The 21,085-nt window shown below is 44.2% G+C and overlaps 1 protein-coding gene across 1 annotated transcript in view; it reads right to left on the minus strand.

Annotated features, from left to right (window-relative positions):
* LOC143776277 (uncharacterized) overlaps window positions 1–21,085 on the minus strand; it is a 169,896-nt gene that overhangs the window by 82,059 nt on the left and 66,752 nt on the right. The window contains exon 5 of the mRNA XM_077265497.1: window positions 6,872–7,123. Within this exon, the coding sequence (XP_077121612.1) occupies window positions 6,872–7,123 (252 nt within the window). The remainder of the gene's footprint in view (window positions 1–6,871; window positions 7,124–21,085) is intronic.

Consider the following 21,085-nt stretch of genomic DNA (forward strand, 5'->3'; position numbering starts at 1 on the left):
CCTCAGACTAATGGCCAGACCGAGCGGATTAATCAGACCCTGGAGACATATCTGAGGTGTTTTGTGTCTGCTGACCAGGATGATTGGGTTGCTTTTTTGCCATTGGCGGAGTTCGCTCTCAATAATCGGGCCAGCTCTGCCACTTTGGTGTCCCCGTTTTTCTGTAATTCGGGGTTTCATCCTCGATTTTCCTCTGGTCAGGTGGAATCTTCGGATTGTCCTGGAGTGGATGCTGTGGTGGAGAGATTGCATCAGATCTGGGGGCAGGTGGTGGACAATTTGAGGTTGTCCCAGGAGAAGACTCAGCTTTTTGCCAACCGCCACCGTCGTGTTGGTCCTCGGCTTTGTGTTGGGGATTTGGTGTGGTTGTCTTCTCGTTTTGTCCCTATGAGGGTCTCTTCTCCTAAGTTTAAGCCTCGGTTCATCGGCCCGTATAAGATATTGGAGATTCTTAACCCTGTTTCCTTCCGTTTGGACCTCCCTGCATCCTTTTCTATTCATAACGTTTTTCATCGGTCATTATTGCGCAGGTATGAGGTACCGGTTGTGCCTTCCGTTGAGCCTCCTGCTCCGGTGTTGGTTGAGGGTGAGTTGGAGTACGTTGTGGAGAAAATCTTAGACTCTCGTGTTTCCAGACGGAGACTCCAGTATCTGGTCAAGTGGAAGGGATACGGCCAGGAGGATAATTCTTGGGTGAATGCATCTGATGTTCATGCCTCTGATCTGGTTCGTGCCTTTCATAGGGCCCATCCTGATCGCCCTGGTGGTTCTGGTGAGGGTTCGGTGCCCCCTCCTTGAGGGGGGGGTACTGTTGTGAATTTGGATTCTGGGCTCCCCCGGTGGCTACTGGTGGAATTGAACTGGTGTCTTCATCTTCTCTGTTCACCTGTTCCCATCAAGATGTGGGAGTCGCTATATAACCTTGCTGCTCTGTTAGTTGCTTGCCGGTCAACAATGTTATCAGAAGCCTCTCTGTGCTTGTTCCTGCTCCTAGACAACTACTAGATAAGTTGGACTCTTGTCCATGTTTGTTTTTGCATTTTTGTTCCAGTTCACAGCTGTAGTTTCGTTACTGTGTCTGGAAAGCTCTTGTGAACAGGAATTGCCACTCTGGTGTTATGAGTTAATGCCAGAGTTTTAAAATAATTTCTGGATGGTATTTTGATAGGGTTTTCAGCTGACCATGAAAGTGTCCTTTCTGTCTTCTGCTATGTAGTAAGTGGACCTCAAATTTGCTAAACCTATTTTCATACTACGTTTGTTATTTCATCTTAACTCACCGCCAATACATGTGGGGGGCCTCTGTCTCCTTTCGGGGTATTTCTCTAGAGGTGAGCTAGGACTAATATTTTTCTCTGCTAGCTTTATTTAGTCCTCCGGCTGGTGCTGGGCATCTAGAATCAACGTAGGCATGCTACCCGGCCACTGCTAGTTGTGCGTTAGGTTTAGTTCATGGTCAGCTTAGTTCCCATCTTCCAAGAGCTAGTTTCTATATATGCTGATGCTATGTTCTCTTGCCATTGAGAACATGACAGCAATCCAAGCACCAGAAAAAACGCATCCACATTTAGCAATGCAGGATCTCCTGGCGCCAGAGAGAATGCCCAATCTTGAGGGTCACCATGTAACAAAGAAATAATAATTTTAACTTGCTGAACAGGATCACCAGAGGAACGAGGTCTCAGAGAAAGGAATAATTTGCAATTATTTTTGAAGTTCAAAAACCTAGATCTGTCTCCGGAGAACAGCTCAGGAATTGGTATTTTAGGATCAGACATAGGGCTGTGGATTACATAATCCTGAATGCTTTGTACCCTTGCAGTGAGATGATCCACGCTAGAAGACAGACTCTGAATGTCCTTTAGCTGCAGCTGAATTCTGAACCACCCAGAGATTAAGGGGAGGAGAGAGGCTAGACACACTGCAGAGGAGAAAAAAAAATGAACTCAGGATTTCTCTTATCCCTCTTTTGCGATGCATTAACACTTTACAGGCCTGCTGTACTGTTATGATCCGGTGGTTAGGATCTCTAAACTGACCTGATAGGTAAACCTGAATATTAGGACAAGCTCTGGGGATGTGGGAACTATACTGACTGCAACCCTGATCCTATCCACACACACTAAAGGCACCCGTGGAGCGTTACCTAAAAACCTAGACGCCTCTTCACAGCCTGAGAAACTAGCTACCCCTAGAGAGAAAGCAAAGCCTCACTTGCCTCAGAGAAATAACCCCAAAGTTTAGACAGCCCCCCACACATAATAACGGTGAGTTAAGGGGAAAATACAAACGTAGGAATGAAAACAGGTTTTTAGCAAATGAGGCCCGCTAACACTAAATAGACAGAAGATAGCAAGGGATCTGTGCGGTCAGTACAAAATACTATCAAAAACTATCCACGCAGAAAATACAAGAACCCCCACACCGACTCACGATGTGAGGGGCACACTCTGCACCCCAGAGCTACCAGCAAGCGAAAAATCACATATAAGCAAGCTGGACTGAACTCATCATATACTGAGAAACATTTTCAAGGAAACAATGAGCAAAAGAACTAGCAAGACTTAGCTTCTCCAGAAGGAGACAGGTCACCAGGGAAATCCAGGAGAGATCAGAACCAGTACTGAATACAACGACAGCAGGCAACAAGTAAAGGTCCAGGTGAAGTTAAATAGGAACCAGCATAGCAGGAAATGAGGCAGCTGAGCCCTGCTACAGACCCGCAGTATCGCTAAAGGCCACCAGAGGGAGCCCAGACGGAATTCACAACACCCAGGCTCTATCCTAAAGGCTGGAAATCCTTTCCCTATATCCCGGGGGCTTTGCACCATCCTCCTCTAACTCCTCCCAACTGTTTAACCCTTTTGTAACCATTCTGTCTCTGAGCTAAAGCACATAGGTACAAATACATTTACATTATTAGAACATTAACCCCTTCACCCCCGGAGCTTTTTTTGTTTTTTCGTTTTGTTTTTTCGCTCCCCTTCTTACCAGAGCCATAACTTTTTTTATTTTTCCGTCAATATGGCCATTAGGAGGCTTATTTTTTGCGGGACGAGTTGTACTTTTGAACGATACCATTGGTTTTACCATGTCGTGTAACAGAAAATGGGGAAAAAAACCAAGTGCGATGAAATTGCAAAAAAAGTGCAATCCCACACTTGTTTTTTGTTTGGCTTTTCTGCTAGGTTCACTAAATGCTAAAACTGACCTGCCATTATGATTCTCCAGCTCATTACGAGTTAATATACACCAAATATGTTCTCTTTTATCTAAGTGGTGAAAAAAAAATCCAAAGTTTGCTAAAAAAAAAAAAAAATGCTGAATTTTCCGGTAACGGTAGCGTCTTCATTTTTCGTGATCTGGGGTTGGGTGATGGCGTATTTTTTGTGTGCCGAGCTGACGTTTTTAATGATATCATTTTGTTGCAGATGTGCTCTTTTGGTCGCCCGTTATTGCATTGTAATGCAATGCTGCAATGACCAGAAAATAGTAATTTTGGTGTTTTTTTCTCACTACGCCGTATTGGGCGATTCTGAACATGACGATACCAAATATGTGTGGGTTTGATTTTTTTTTCATTGATTTATTTTGATTGGGTGAAAGGGGGGTGATTTGAACTTTCTTTTTTTTATATTTTCTTTATATTTTTAAACACATTTTTTTTATTTTGGCATGCTTCAATAGCCTGCATGGGAGGCTAGAAGCATGCACTACTCGATCGCCTCTGCTACAGTACATAGAGGTGATGCACAGATCACCTCTATGCAGCAGAATTGCAGGCTTGCTATGAGCGTCGACCACAGGGTGGTGCTCATAGCAATCTGCCATCAACAACCATAGAGGTCTCGAGGAGACCTCTGGTTGTAATGGCAAAACACCGATGATCCCCGATCACGTGACGCGCGGCCGGCAGCACTTGTGAAATGCCGCTGTCAGAGTTTGACAGCGGCATTTAACTAGTTAATGGGCATGGGCAGATCGCGATTCCACTCGCACCCTTTGCGCGCACATGTCAGCTGTTGAAAATAGCTGACATGTCGCGGCTTTGAGGTGGGCTCGCCGGAGCCCACCTCAAAGTGGGGGATACTGCCAGCTGATGCACTATCCCATCAACTGGCAGAAAAGGGTTAAAATAACATCAGAAAACCGCACATTATATTATTAAAGCGTTAGGAAGCCGCACATGACACATGTACTCGGTATTCAGGAGAGAGGAGGCACTTGAGGGTCCCTGCCACCTCTTTACAGAGGGAACAGGGTGAGGTGAGTGATGCTTATTTTATTTTGCAATATCCGTAGCTGTAAGGAACCTTATACTGAGTGGTGGGTGGGTCATGGGACATCATAATGGGTGGCAGTGGATGATATACTGAGTGGAAAGTGGTCTGTTGGGTACATTATACTAAGTGGGGTGTGGGCTGTGATGGACACCATGCTGAGTAGGGTGAATGGTAGGCTGTGAGACCATTATACTGAGTGGTGGACTGGCATCAAGGGACATCATACTGAGTTGTGGGCTAGCATTGGGGCCACCATACTGAGTGGGGGCCGGGTATTGGTAATCATCATGCTGAGATGTAATCATACTGTGTAGGGGCCTGTGGGGGCCATGATACTGGGTGGGGGGCTGTGGGGGTATCACTTTGAAGAGGATGATAATACTGAGTGGGGGCTGTGGGAGCATCATAGTGAGGGGCTGTGGAACCATTATAGTAAAAGGCCATTATATTGTGTGGGGTGTTTTGGGGCAATTGCACTGTTCGTGAATATCATATTGATTGATGACTGTGGTGGCTATCATACTGACAAGTGTGGGGGTATTACACCTGTGTTTGTGGGTGGGGGTATTTTTTAGATAATCAAACTCTATAATGTCCATGAAAGAGGTTTCATTGGTGAGAACATTAAGAGGCTTCCAGAAGGGCATAATTACTGTGTATGTGCTGCAATACATGTCTCTCTCCCTGTTTATAAAGGTTGGAAGATATGGCACTGCCTACTCAGCTGAAAACATTTTTTAGAGGTGGGATGGGCCCATTTAAACCATTTGCTATGGAGCCCCATGAATTTTATATGCACCCCTCATCACAGGCATAATTACAAGGACTGGTAGCATCATTATACAGTAGATGACACAGGATCCATCATTCATAAGGAAATGTCACAGCTCACTTGCTGTGCCTCCCTTCACAATGACCACTGACCAGTTTAGAGAATGCTTAGAAAGCTCTCCGGCAGAAATCAGTGAGTCAGAGCTAGTCTATTGCTGTCTATGTCCATGTGACATCTGAAAAATGAGCTGTAAAGAATAGGAAGTATGAGTCTTAGGCTGCCGTCACACTAGCAGTATTTGGTCAGTATTTTACATCAGTATTTGTAAGCCAAAACCAGGAGTGGGTGATAAGTGCAGAAGTGGTGCATATGTTTCTATTATACTTCTCCTCTAATTGTTCCACTCCTGGTTTTGCCTTACAAATACTGATATAAAATACTGACCAAATACTGCTAGTGTGACGGCAGCCTAATAGATGGCTTAGTGGCCAGTTTGAAAATTTTAGCATTTCTAAAACAGATTATTTTGTCAATGCTGCAATAAAGGACCGTGACATAAAAATGAATAATAGTCAAAATGAACCACTATATTCATTAAAAACATTCCCCATGTTTTTACAGGAAATGTGACTTTGAAAAACATATTTTTCTCTTAAAAAGTGGTATTGCAAAAGACTGTCTATCTGCCCAGAACATAATAATTTCCTGCCACCTTTTGTTATCATAGCCATCTATGCAAGATCTGTATCAGTAACATAAGTCATTTGCAGTTCTAGGCTGTTACAGTCGGCAAAGTTTCTGCTTAGTAATCTCATTGACAGACATTTTTTTTTTACATAGAGTGATCTCTCAATCTGCCAGCTCTATAAAGTAGTGTTTCTCACTGGTTATAAGCCAAGTATTCAACCCCCCCATCCTAATTAAATAAATTATACCAAAGTACCCTCCAAGGCTCTGATCATTGATCATGAACTGTGCAATGGACAGCCTGCATATATGCTCTGGGGTCCGTTTATTACATTTTGAGAACCAAGGGCTGTAGCAATTAATGTTGTGAACATTCTGATATTGTGACATGCATAATATGACATATGAATAACTTGTAGATAACTCTCAACATAAAAGTAAAAGAGTTTTTTTCTGCTTTTTTAAGGTTTTTTTTATAGACCTGCAGCAGCGTGTCAAAAAAGAAACACAACATAACATATAACAATTTGCAAATTGGAAGACAACAGTTTCACATTTGCATTCTTCCACCGTAACTGGATGACAACTGCAATTGTAAATATTCTGCTGTATTCTGTAGTCAGTGAATTTCCTCCATTCTGTATTCTCTACATAGTGTAAATAAATTCCTATTTCCTAATTGATTTGCATGACCTGGTCCATCTGCCACGTCAATAATCTGCTTTCCCTAGGTGGGAGCATAGAGAACTTCCTCTTACCTGATGGCATACATGGCTCTTCTTTTGATTAGCTGGCCGACAATTACATCGCGCCAGGCAGGCTAATCAAAAGAAGAGACAAGGATTTATACAGGTAAGAGGCTGTTCCCAGTGTTCCCGGATGGAGGCTAAAGATTATTGATATGGTTGATAGACCTTGTCCTAGGAATTGATTTGCACTAACTCTACTATGAAGCAGTTAGGTGACCGGTTGCCAGTCCGAACTTCACGGTCCGCACACAGACTGTTAATGTCATATGTGTGAAACTGACCTATTATGGTAAGTAAGGAGAAATGGATTTGCTCATTTTCTTGCAAGTGTTAAAATAAAATAATGTAAAATTATGACAATATATGTTAAATGCACATACCTGTTTCAACTGTGATATACATTTTCTGAGTCACATTTATAGATCCGGAATAATGTTGTTTCACAACAAATTCAAAATTATAAAGAGATCCTGAGAGCAGATGGTTCACTTCATAAAACTTATCTTCTAGAAGCAAAATGTTACCAAAGTTGTTGGCATTGGAAACAAAAATATCTCCACTAAGCTTGCTCCAGTTGAATGATACTGAAGTAGTAGTCACAACAATGCCTATATCTTGTAACTGGATTGGGTCTTTGTAGAAAAGAAAGAAGAGTTGGTATAAAGTCAAAAACTTATATAAGAACATTTGTATTCAGCCGTACATATTGTCGTCAGCTTGGTTTAACCCCTTAATCCTTTAAATAGGACCTCACTGGATTTTTTAAATTTAAACTGAGTTTGTCCTTTAATGCCTCCAATCGCCGATATTCCACTGATTCTTTAACAGGTTTTATTTGTTTCTTTTTCTGTGCCCCTCCATTGTAAGGTTATGTTTCCTGATAATAAAGAGCACCCAATATGCTAATTTTCCAAATGGATGTAAGCCACAGAACTTCTCTTTGGGCATTTGCTTTATCCCCTCTATAATGCTTGCCAGTCAAAACACAACTGCGTAATAGAGGAGAAAAAGCAAACACCGACAGAGAAGGTCACAGCTGCAGCCTGGCTGAGCTCAATGTGTTCTCGTGAGAACATCATAGTCACTAGCTATCACTAGTGCATCATCTATAAATAAACCACAATAAAAGTGCAAGAAAATCTCTAAATCACACCTTCTTTATTAATTTAAAAATGTATAAATGACATAAGGGCTAAAAAAAAGTATAAATACTAGAAAAGAGGGAAAAATCACTGGTGGGCAATAAAGTGCAATATTGATAGTATCGCAAATGAGTGTCAAGTTATCAAGGAAAAGGTGACATTTTAAAAATATTTGTGAAAGTACCATACTGGGATACAGAAAACAAATAATTCATAATAAAAACAAGATTCTAAATACAGTAAAGGCAATAAGTAACTTACATTGTTATCAAAATACCTTGACGGTATGGCTATAGACTGGCAGGGCATTTTGTTAATAATGCAAGTTATTTTTGTCTTTAGCCAAACTGCAGGGCTATGACCTTTTTCTGGGTGTCTGCTTCTCCCACTCTATGAAGCAACCATGTTTTGATTGGTCAGAGTCAAAGAGAGGAAAAAGAAAACACCCACAAAAAAAGTTCTGTGTTGTACGCCCAGTTGGTTGAAGGGAATATTACCTTATTGGAGCACTATTTACTATGACAGGGCATAGCTTTGCAACAGAGGGGCACAAAAGAAAAGGAAAAACTGTTCCAGAATCAATGGAGGAGCACCAATTAGAGGAGGTACTTAGTTTATATTTAAAAAAAAGATCCAGAGAAATGTTCGCACAACTGTATAAAAATCAATCAGCACTTCAAAAAGTAGGACAATTTGTTTCTCACTTGTCATCCGTGCAATCCATTTTTTACAGTTTTAATCATTTACAAGACCATTTACAGTTTTCTGTGTTTCTATGCTACAGAATTGCAATGTATCTGTAAAAATAAGATGTTATACTGTGGCATTCGATTTTTTTCTCACACCCATAAACTCGAATGGGTGAGTCTAATCCAATTTCCAGAGCAAAAATTGTGCATGCTGCTATTTTTTTTTTCACATACAGATTCGGTCAGTGGAAAAAAATCTCCATCTGCACTGCTCTATAGAATAATATTGGTCTGAATGTGATTCTTTTTTTATGGATAGCACATAGACCAAAAATACGGTCGTGTGAATGAGACCTAAGGAACAGTTTATTTGGGGGTGCAGCGAGAAAATAATTTTTCACTTTTATTGTCATACAATATGGTACAGTTTCTGCTCATAATCTATTGGGTTCTATCTTGGTCTCGTGTTTTCATATTAATTTTTTTGTAAAAATGAAACATGGCCAAAAAAAAAGTTAAATCTGATACTGGGATTTCCCACTGAAGTAGTAGTTATATGTATAGACTAAAGGTACCGTCACACTAAAGGTACCTTCACACTAAGCGACGCTGCAGCGATATCGACAACTATGCCGATCGCTGCAGCGTCGCTGTTTGGTCGCTGGAGAGCTGTCACACAGACAACTCTCCAGCGACCAACGATGCCGAAGTCCACGGGTAACTAGGGTAAACATCGGGTTGCTAAGCGCAGGGCCGCGCTTAGTAACCCGATGTTTACCCTGGTTACCAGTGTAATGTAAAAAAACAAACAGTACATACTCACATTCGCGTCCCCCGGCATCCGCTTCCCTTCACTGTGTGAGTGCCGGCCCTAACAGCAGAGCGGTGACGTCACCGCTGTGCTCTGCTTTTACTTTACGGCCGGCACTCACAGTCAGTGCGGGAAGCGGACGGCGAGGGACGTGTGACAGACAGCAGAAGGTGAGTATGTATTGTTTGGTTTTTTTACTTTTACAATGGTAACCAGGGTAAATATCGGGTTACTAAGCGCGGCCCTGCGCTTAGTAACCTGATATTTACCCTGGTTACCACTGTAAAACATCGCTGGCATCGTTGCTTTGGCTGTCAAACATGACGATACACGCCGATCTGAGGACCAAATAAAGTTCTGAACTTTCAGCAACGACCAGCGATATCACAGCAGGATCCAGATCGCTGCTGCGTGTCAAACACAACGATATCGCAATCTTATCGTTGCTAAGTCGCTTAGAGTGAAGGTACCTTAAGCAACTTTGCAACGATAACGATAGCGATCCGTGATGTTGCAGCATCCTGGATAGCGATATCGTTGTGTTTGACACGCAGCAGCGATCTGGATCCTGCTGTGATATCGCTGGTCGTTGCTGAAAGTTCAGAACTTTATTTGGTCTTCAGATCGGCATGTATCGTCGTGTTTGACAGCCAAAGCAACGATGCCAGCGATGTTTTACAGTGGTAACCAGGGTAAATATCGGGTTACTAAGCACAGGGCCGCACTTAGTAACCCGATATTTACCCTGGTTACCATTGTAAAAGTAAAAAAAACAAACAATACATACTCACCTTCTGCTGTCTGTCACACGTCCCTCGCCGTCCGCTTCCCGCACTGACTGTGAGTGCCGGCCGTAAAGTAAAAGCAGAGCACAGCGGTGACGTCACCGCTCTGCTGTTAGGGCCGGCACTCACACAGTGCAGGGAAGCGGACGCCGGGGGATGCGAATGTGAGTATGTACTGTTTGTTTTTTTACATTACACTGGTAACCAGGGTAAACATCGGGTTACTAAGCGCGGCCCTGCGCTTAGCAACCCGATGTTTAACCTGGTTACCCAGGGACTACGGCATCGTTGGTCGCTAGAGAGCTGTCTGTTTGACAGCTCTCCAGTGACCAAACAGCGACGCTGCAGCGATCGGCATCGTTGTCGATATCGCTGCAGCGTCGCTTAGTGTGAAGGTACCTTAACTTTATGCCATTGCACTGTGCCCCTGGATCTCAGAGCATATATTTACTCAGTGTAAACATACCCACCAGCTTTCTTCACACTTGCTACATCTTTTTGGAAGTTTGTTGTACTTTTTCTGCAATGTTATTTTACATAGAAGCAATTCAAATAAAACATTTACTAAAACTTCATCTTTAAAAAAAAACATGATTAAAAGTACAGGTAGTTAGGTGTAGATTTTGAGGCATAATTTTAGAAACCAACGATACATTATCACTATGAGACCTCTTTGAGATGTCCATTGTTGTGAACTCTATTTTTGGGCTCCCTCTAGTGGTCACAAGCGGTACTGTGTAGTGTTGTCTTTCTGCAGGTTGGCAGCATCAGCTGGTTCGTTATCCTTGGTTAGGTTTCCTACTTAGCTCACCTGGATACTCAGTTCCTTGCCTGCTATCAATGTATTCAGTGCTCTTCAGATTCCTTGTGACTACCTTGCTCCCAGTCTCTCCAAGACAACTAAGTTTTTGTTTGTTCATTTTTGATTATCAGCATTCACCATGTTTCTTGTCCAGCTTGCTAAAATGTGATTTCCTCGCTTGCTGGTTGCTCTAGGGGACTGAGTTTCTCCACCCACACCCTGTTAGTTGGTGCGGGGGTTCTTGAAATCTCAGGGTGGATATTTTGTAAGGGTTTTTTACTGACCGCATAGACCCCTTTTCTATTCTCTGCTATCTAGTATTAGTGGGCCTCATTTGCTGAATCTGTTTTCACCCCTGTGTATGTGCCTTCCTCTTACCTCACCGTTATTATTTGTTGGGGGCTTCTATATCTTTGGGGATTATTTCTCTGGAGGCAAGTGAGGTCTTTCTTTCTCTCTAGGGGTAGTTAGTTCCTCAAGCTGGCTCGAGACGTCTAGGATTTTAGGTACGTTCACCGGCTACCTCTAGTGTGTTGGATAGGTTCAGATTTGCGGTCAGTCCAGTTTGCCACCTCCCTAGAGCTTGTCCTATGTTTGTTACTTAGCTGGAGTAATTTGTGATCCTCAACCACTAAGGATCATAATAGTATAGCAGGCCAAAAAGTGTTTAATGCATCGCAGAAGTGGGATAAAAAGAAGACCTGAGTACATTTTTTTTTTCCTCCCGCTTTTCCTTTGCTGCAGTCTGTTTAGCTTCTTTCATCCCCTTGAACTCTGGGTGGTTTTGAGCTCAGCTGCAGACATGAATGTTCAGACTCTGACTTCTAGTGTGGATCATCTTACTGCACGGGTGCAAAGTATTCAGGATTTTGTTATTCATAGCCCTATGTCAGAACCAAAGATACCCATTCCTGTTATGACCCCAATGGCAGAGGGTCTCAGGAATCAATACCAAGTCTGCAAACACAAAAAACCAGCTCATAGGGCAGTGGTAACTGGGCTGACCATATATCTAATCCTAGCACCACAAATAGAAGTAGCCGGGGAACGTGCCTACGTTGGTTCTAGACGTCTCGCGCCAGCCGGAGAACTAACTAACCCTAGAAGGGAAAAGAAAGACCTTTCTTGCCTCCAGAGAAAAGACCCCAAATGTTGGATACAAGCCCCCAACAAATAATAACGGTGAGGTAAGAGGAAAAGACAAACATAAGAATGAGCTAGGTATTTAGCAAAGAGAGGCCCACTAGCTAATAGCAGAATATAGTAAGATGACTTATATGGTCAGCAAAAACCCTATTAAAATATCCATGCTGGATATTCAAGAACCCCCGAACCGTCTAACGGCCGGGGGGAGAACACCAGCCCCCTAGAGCTTCCAGTAAGGTCAGAAATCACATTTAGTACAAGCTGGACAAAAATAGTAGCAAAGCAAGTAACTCAAAAAACAAAGAAGCAAGACTTAGCTTAATTTTGCAAGAGCCAGGACCAGCAGACAGGAGCAACAGAAGGATCTGATTACAACGATGCCAGGCACTGGACTAAGGATCCAGGAAGTTAATATAGCGACACCCCTGGACTAACGACCCAGGTGAGTGCCAAACAGAAAAAAGACAATCCCAGAGTCATACCACTAGTGACCACAAGAGGGAGCCAAAAAGTCTAATTCACAACAGTACCCCCCCCTTAAGGAGGGGTCACCGAACCCTCACCAAAACCACCAGGGTGATCAGGATGAGCAGCGTGAAAGGCACGAACTAAATGGGCCGCATGCACATCAGAGGCAACCACCCAGGAATTATCCTCCTGACCATAGCCCTTCCACTTGACCAGATACTGAAGCCTCCGCCTGGAGAGACGAGAATCCAAGATCTTCTCCACCACGTACTCCAACTCGCCCTCAACCAACACCGGAGCAGGAGGCTCAGCAGAAGGAACCACAGGTACAACGTACCGCCGCAACAAAGACCTATGGAACACGTTGTGAATGGCAAACGACACAGGAAGATCCAAGCGAAAGGACACAGGATTAAGGATTTCCAATATCTTGTAAGGACCGATTAAGTGAGGCTTAAATTTAGGAGAGGAGACCTTCATAGGAACAAATCGAGAAGACAGCCATACCAAATCCCCAACACGAAGTCGGGGACCCACACCGCGGCGGCGGTTGGCAAAACGCTGAGCCTTCTCTTGTGACAACTTCAAGTTGTCCACCACATGATTCCAGATCTGCTGCAACCTATCCACCACAGAATCTACCCCAGGACAGTCAGAAGGCTCCACATGTCCCGAGGAAAAACGAGGATGGAAACCAGAGTTGCAGAAAAATGGCGAAACCAATGTAGCGGAACTAGCCCGATTATTAAGGGCAAACTCAGCCAACGGCAAGAAGGTCACCCAATCATCCTGATCCGCAGAAACAAAACACCTCAAATAAGCCTCCAGAGTCTGATTAGTTCGCTCCGTTTGTCCATTAGTCTGAGGATGAAAGGCAGACGAAAACGACAACTCAATGCCCATCCTAGCACAAAAGGATCGCCAGAACCTGGAAACAAACTGGGAACCTCTGTCAGACACAATATTCTCAGGAATGCCGTGTAAACGAACCACATTCTGAAAGAACACAGGAACCAGATCGGAAGAGGAAGGCAGCTTAGGCAAAGGTACCAAATGGACCATCTTAGAAAAGCGATCACATACCACCCAGATGACAGACATGCCCTGAGACACCGGGAGATCTGAAATGAAATCCATGGAAATGTGTGTCCAAGGCCTCTTCGGGACAGGCAAGGGCAAGAGCAACCCGCTGGCACGCGAACAGCAAGGCTTAGCTCGAGCACAAGTCCCACAGGACTGCACAAACGACCGCACATCCCGTGACAAGGAAGGCCACCAAAAGGACCTTGCCACCAGATCTCTGGTGCCAAAAATTCCCGGATGCCCTGCCAACACCGAGGAATGAACCTCGGAAATGACTCTGCTGGTCCACTTATCAGGAACAAACAGTCTGTCAGGTGGACAAGAGTCAGGTCTACCAGCATGAAATCTCTGCAACACACGTCGCAAATCCGGAGAAATGGCTGACAAGATAACTCCCTCTTTAAGAATACCAACTGGTTCTGCGACTACCGGAGAGTCAGGCACAAAGCTCCTTGAAAGAGCATCAGCCTTCACATTCTTTGAACCTGGTAAATACAAGACCACAAAGTCAAAACGGGAGAAAAACAATGACCAGCGGGCCTGTCTAGGATTCAGGCATTTAGCAGACTCGAGATACATCAAATTCTTGTGATCAGTCAAGACCACCACACGATGCTTAGCACCCTCGAGCCAATGACGCCACTCCTCAAATGCCCACTTCATGGCCAACAACTCCCGATTGCCAACATCATAATTCCGCTCAGCAGGCGAAAACTTCCTCGAGAAAAAGGCACAAGGTCTCATCACAGAGCAACCAGGGCCTCTCTGCGACAAAACGGCCCCTGCCCCAATCTCAGAAGCATCCACTTCAACCTGAAAGGGAAGTGAGACATCAGGCTGGCACAAAACAGGCGCCGAAGTAAACCGGCGCTTCAACTCCTGGAAAGCCTCCACGGCTGCAGGAGCCCAGTTAGCAACATCAGAACCTTTCTTGGTCATATCAGTCAAAGGTTTAGCAATGCTAGAAAAATTAGCAATAAAACGACGGTAGAAGTTAGCAAAACCCAAGAACTTCTGAAGACTCTTAACTGACGTGGGATGAGTCCAATCATGAATAGCACGGACCTTGACTGGGTCCATCTCCACCGCAGAAGGGGAAAAAATAAACCCCAAAAAGGGAACCTTCTGTACTCCAAAGAGACACTTTGAGCCCTTAACAAATAAAGCATTCTCACGCAAAACCTGAAACACCATCCTGACCTGCTCTACATGCGAGTCCCAGTCATCAGAAAAAAACAGAATATCATCCAGATAAGCGATCATAAATTTATCCAGATACTTCCGGAAAATATCATGCATAAAGGACTGAAACACTGAAGGAGCATTAGAGAGCCCAAAAGGCATCACCAAGTACTCAAAATGACCTTCGGGCGTATTAAACGCGGTTTTCCATTCATCTCCTCGCTTAATGCGCACAAGGTTGTACGCACCACGAAGATCTATCTTGGTGAACCACTTGGCACCTTTAATTCGGGCAAACAAGTCTGACAACAGAGGCAAAGGATACTGAAATTTAACAGTGATTTTATTCAAAAGCCGATAGTCAATACAAGGTCTCAAAGATCCGTCCTTCTTGGCCACAAAAAAGAATCCCGCACCAAGAGGGGAAGAGGAAGGACGGATATGCCCCTTCTCCAGAGATTCCTTGATATACGAACGCATTGCGGTATGCTCAGGTACAGACAGATTAAATAGTCTTCCCTTAGGAAATTTGCTACCTGGAATCAAATCTATGGCACAGTCACAGTCCCTATGAGGAGGCAGAACACTGGACCTGGACTCGCTGAACACATCCTGATAATCAGACAAATACTCAGGAACTTCCGAAGGAGTAGAGGAAGCAATGGACACCGGTGGGGAATCACCATGAATACCCTGACAGCCCCAACTTGACACAGACATTGCCTTCCAATCCAAGACTGGATTATGAGTCTGTAACCATGGCAAACCCAAAACGACCAAATCATGCATTTTATGCAGAACAAGAAAACGAATCACCTCCCGATGTTCAGGAGTCATGCACATGGTTACCTGTGTCCAAAACTGCGGTTTATTTTCCGCCAATGGCGTAGCATCAATACCCCTCAGAGGGATAGGATTAACCAACGGCTCAAGAACAAAACCACAGCGCTTGGCAAATGACAGATCCATAAGACTCAGGGCAGCACCTGAATCCACAAACGCCATAACAGGGTAAGAGGACAATGAGCAAATTAAAGTCACAGACAAAATAAATTTAAGTTGCAAATTACCAATGGCGACAGGACTAACAACCCTTGTTAGGCGTTTAGAGCATGCTGATATAACATGTGTAGAATCACCACAGTAAAAACACAACCCATTCTGATGTCTATGATTTTTCCGCTCATTTCTGGTCTGAATTCTATCACATTGCATCAAATCAGGTGATTGTTTAGACAACACCACCAGAGGATTAGCGGTTTTGCGCTCCCGCAAACGCCGGTCAATTTGAATAGCCAGCGCCATGGAATCATTCAGACTTGTAGGAATGGAGAAACCCACCATCACATTCTTAATGGCTTCAGAAAGGCCATTTCTGAAGTTTGCGGCCAGAGCACACTCATTCCACTGAGTAAGCACGGACCATTTCCAAAATTTTGGGCAATACACTTCAGCTTCATCCTGGCCCTGAGAAATAGCCAGCAAGGCTTTTTCTGCCTGAACCTCAAGATTGGGTTTCTCGTAAAGCAATCCGAGCGCCAGAAAAAACGCATCAATATTTGCCAATGCCGGATCTCCTGGCGCTAGCGAGAAAGCCCAATCCTGAGGGTCGCCCCGTAAAAAAGAGATAACAATTTTAACTTGCTGAACTGAGTCTCCAGATGAACGGGGTCTCAGAGATAGAAACAATTTACAATTATCCCTGAAATTCCTAAACTTAAATCGGTCTCCAGAAAACAGTTCAGGAATAGGTATTTTAGGTTCAGACATAGGACTACTGGTAACAAAATCTTGTATGCTTTGCACACGAGCAGCAAGCTGGTCCACACTTGTAATCAAGGTCTGGACATTCATGTCTGCAGCAAGCTCAAGCCACTCAGAGGTAAAGGGGAGGAAGAGAGGAAAAAAAAAAAATTCAGAATTTCCTTTCTTATATCCCACTTCTGCAATGCATTAAACATTCAATGTCGTCCTGGCATACTGTTATGACCCCAATGGCAGAGGGTCTCAGGAATCAATACCAAGTCTGCAAACACAAAAAACCAGCTCATAGGGCAGTGGTAACTGGGCTGACCATATATCTAATCCTAGCACCACAAATAGAAGTAGCCGGGGAACGTGCCTACGTTGGTTCTAGACGTCTCGCGCCAGCCGGAGAACTAACTAACCCTAGAAGGGAAAAGAAAGACCTTTCTTGCCTCCAGAGAAAAGACCCCAAATGTTGGATACAAGCCCCCAACAAATAATAACGGTGAGGTAAGAGGAAAAGACAAACATAAGAATGAGCTAGGTATTTAGCAAAGAGAGGCCCACTAGCTAATAGCAGAATATAGTAAGATGACTTATATGGTCAGCAAAAACCCTATTAAAATATCCATGCTGGATATTCAAGAACCCCCGAACCGTCTAACGGCCGGGGGGAGAACACCAGCCCCCTAGAGCTTCCAGTAAGGTCAGAAATCACATTTAGTACAAGCTGGACAAAAATAGTAGCAAAGCAAGTAACTCAAAAAACAAAGAAGCAAGACTTAGCTTAATTTTGCAAGAGCCAGGACCAGCAGACAGGAGCAACAGAAGGATCTGATTACAACGATGCCAGGCACTGGACTAAGGATCCAGGAAGTTAATATAGCGACACCCCTGGACTAACGACCCAGGTGAGTGCCAAACAGAAAAAAGACAATCCCAGAGTCATACCACTAGTGACCACAAGAGGGAGCCAAAAAGTCTAATTCACAACACATTCCTGAGTTGTTTTCTGGAGATAGATCTAGGTTTCTAAATTTTAAGAATAATTGTAAGTTATTTTTATCTCTGAGACCTTGTTCCTCTGGTGATTCCGCTCAGCAAGTTAAAATTGTTATCTCCTTGTTGCGTGGCGACCCTCAAGATTGGGCTTTCTCTCTGGCGCCAGGAGATCCTGCATTGCTTAATGTAGATGCATTTGTTCTGGCTCTTGGACTGCTTTATGAGGAGCCTAATCTTGAGAATCAGGCAGAAAAAGCGTTGCTGGCTATCTCTCAAGGTCAGGATGAAGCAGAGGTGTATTGTCAAAAATTTCGGAAATGGTCGGTTCTTACTCAATGGAATGAGTGTGCCCTAGCTGCAAATTTCAGAGAAGGTCTTTCTGAGGCCGTTAAGAATGTTATGGTGGGGTTTCCCACCCCTACAAGTCTGAGTGATTCTATGGCTTTAGCCATTCAGGTTGATCGGCGTTTGCGGGAGCACAAATCTGCTCATCCTTTGGCGGTATTTTCTGAACAGAGACCTGAGTCTATGCAATGTGACCGAACTCTGACCAGAATTGAGCGACAAAGTCATAGACGTCAAAATGGGTTGTGCTTTTACTGTGGTGATTCTACTCATGTTATCTCAGCATGCTCTAAACGCTTAAAAAAAATTGCTAAACCTGTCACCATAGGTACTATACACACTAAAGTGATTCTGTCTGTTACTTTGATTTGTTCTTTGTCGTCCTACCCGGTTATGGCTTTTGTGGATTCGGGTGCTGCCCTGAATCTGATGGATTTGTCGTTTGCTAGGCGCTGTGGTTTTGTCCTGGAGCCTTTGGAATTTCCTATTCCTCTGAGGGGAATTGATGCTACGCCATTGGCTGAGAATAAGCCTCAGTATTGGACGCAAATGACCATGTGCATGACTCCCGTACATCAGGAGGTGATTCACTTTCTGGTTCTGCATAATTTGCATGATGTTGTTGTTTTGGGTCTGCCATGGCTGCAGGCTCATAATCCAGTTTTAGATTGGAAAGCCATGTCTGTGTCAAGTTGGGGTTGTCAGGGAATTCATGGCGATACTCCATTGGTGTCTATTGCTTCTTCCACTCCTTCTGAGGTCCCTGAGTTTTTGTCTGACTACCAGGATGTATTTGATGAGCCCAGGTCCAGTGCCCTTCCCCCTCATAGGGATTGTGACTGTGCTATAAATTTAATTCCTGGTAGTAAATTCCCTAAGGGACGACTTTTTAATTTGTCTATACCAGAGCATGCCACGATGCGGAGTTATATAAAGGAGTCTTTGGAGAAGGGACATATTCGCCCATCCTCTTCCCCTCTTGGTGCAGGATTTTTTTTTGTAGCCAAGAAGGATGGTTCTTTGAGACCTTGTATAGATTATCGTCTTCTGAATAAAATCACAGTCAAATTTCAGTATCCTTTGCCACTATTGTCTGATTTGTTTGCTCGGATTAAGGGTGCCAGTTGGTTCACCAAGATAGATCTCCGTGGTGCGTATAACCTTGTGCGCATTAAGCAGGGGGATGAATGGAAAACAGCATTTAATACGCCCGAAGGCCATTTTGAGTACTTATTGATGCCTTTTGGACTCTCTAATGCTCCTTCTGTGTTTCAGTCGTTCATGCATGACATCTTCCAAGAATATCTGGATAAATTTATGATTGTTTATCTGGATGACATTTTGGTCTTTTCTAATGATTGGGAGTCCCATGTGAAGCAGGTCAGGATGGTGTTTCAGGTCCTGCGTGCTAATGCTTTATTTGTGAAGGGCTCAAAATGCCTCTTCGGAGTACAGAAGGTCTCCTTTTTGGGTTTTATTTTTTCTCCTTCTACTGTGGAGATGGACCCAGTCAAGGTCCAGGCTATTCATGACTGGACTCAGCCCACGTCTGTTAAGAGTCTTCAGAAGTTCTTGGGTTTTGCTAATTTTTACCGTCGTTTCATCGCTAATTTTTCTAGCGTGGTTAAACCTTTGACGGATTTGACTAAGAAGGGTTCTGATGTGACTAATTGGTCTCCTGCGGCCGTAGAGGCCTTTCGGGAGCTGAAGCACCGGTTTTCTTCAGCTCCAGTCTTATGTCAGCCAGATGTCTCTCTCCCCTTCCAGGTCGAGGTTGATGCTTCTGAGATTGGAGCAGGGGCTGTTTTGTCGCAGAGAAGCTTTGATGGCTCTGTGATGAAGCCATGTGCTTTCTTTTCAAGAAAGTTTTCGCCTGCCGAGCGGAATTATGATGTTGGTAATCGGGAGTTGTTGGCTATGAAGTGGGCATTTGAGGAGTGGCGACATTGGCTCGAAGGAGCTAAACATCGTGTGGTGGTCTTGACTGACCACAAAAATCTGATTTACCTTGAATCTGCCAAGCGCCTGAATCCTAGACAGGCTCGTTGGTCGTTGTTTTTCTCCTGTTTCAACTTCGTGGTCTCGTACCTGCCTGGTTCGAAGAACGTGAAAGCTGATGCACTTTCTAGGAGTTTTGTGCCTGACTCTCCGGGAGTTTCTGAGCCGGCTGGTATTCTCAGAGAGGGAGTGATTTTGTCTGCCATTTCCCCAGATTTGCAACGAGTGCTGCAGAAATTTCAGGCGGATAGACCCGACCGTTGTCCACCAGAGAGACTGTTTGTTCCGGATAGATGAACCAGCAGAGTTATTTCCGAGGTTCATTCTTCGGTGTTGGCGGGTCATCCTGGAATTTTTGGTACCAGAGATTTGGTGGCTAGGTCCTTTTGGTGGCCTTCCTTGTCGCGGGATATGCGTTCCTTTGTGCAGTCTTGTGGGATTTGTGCTCGGGCTAAGCCTTGCTGTTCTCGTGCCAGCGGTTTGCTTTTGCCTTTGCCTGTTCCGAAAAGGCCTTGGACGCACATTTCCATGGATTTTATTTCGGATCTTCCTGTATCTCAGAAAATGTCGGTCATCTGGGTGGTGTGTGATCGTTTTTCCAAGATGGTCCATTTGGTGCCCTTGCCTAAGTTGCCTTCTTCCTCCGATCTGGTTCCTCTATTTTTTCAGAATGTGGTTCGCTTGCACGGCATTCATGAAAATATTGTGTCTGATAGAGGATCCCAGTTTGTGTCCAGGTTTTGGCGGACTTTTTGTGCTAAGATGGGCATTGATTTGTCTTTTTCATCGGCCTTCCATCCTCAGACTAATGGCCAAACCGAGCGAAGTAATCAGACGTTGGAAACTTATTTGAGATGTTTTGTTTCTGCTGATCAGGATGATTGGGTGACTTTTTTGCCTTTGGCCGAGTTTGCCCTTAATAATCGGGCTAGTTCTGCTACTTTGGTTTCGCCTTTTTTCTGCAATTCTGGTTTCCATCCTCATTTTTCCTCGGGTCAGGTTGAGCCTTCTGACTGTCCTGGGGTGGATTCTGTGGTAGATAGGTTGCAGCAGATTTGGAACCATGTGGTGGACAATTTGAGGTTGTCACAGGAGAAGGCTCAGCGCTTTGCCAACCGCCTCCGCGGTGTGGGTCCCGACTTCGTGTTGGGGATTTGGTGTGGCTGTCTTCTCGGTATGTTCCTATGAAGGTCTCCTCTCCTAAATTCAAGCCTCGCTTCATCGGTCCTTATAAGATCTTGGAAATTCTTAACCCGGTGTCTTTTCGTTTGGATCTTCCAGCATCGTTTGCCATTCATAATGTGTTCCATAGGTCTTTGTTGCGGAGGTATGTGGTACCTGTGGTTCCTTCTGTTGAGTCTCCTGCTCCGGTGCTGGTCGAGGGCGAATTGGAGT

This window comes from Ranitomeya variabilis, chromosome 5 (genome assembly GCF_051348905.1).
Source record: "Ranitomeya variabilis isolate aRanVar5 chromosome 5, aRanVar5.hap1, whole genome shotgun sequence".
In the NCBI taxonomy this organism is placed as follows: domain Eukaryota; kingdom Metazoa; phylum Chordata; class Amphibia; order Anura; family Dendrobatidae; genus Ranitomeya; species Ranitomeya variabilis.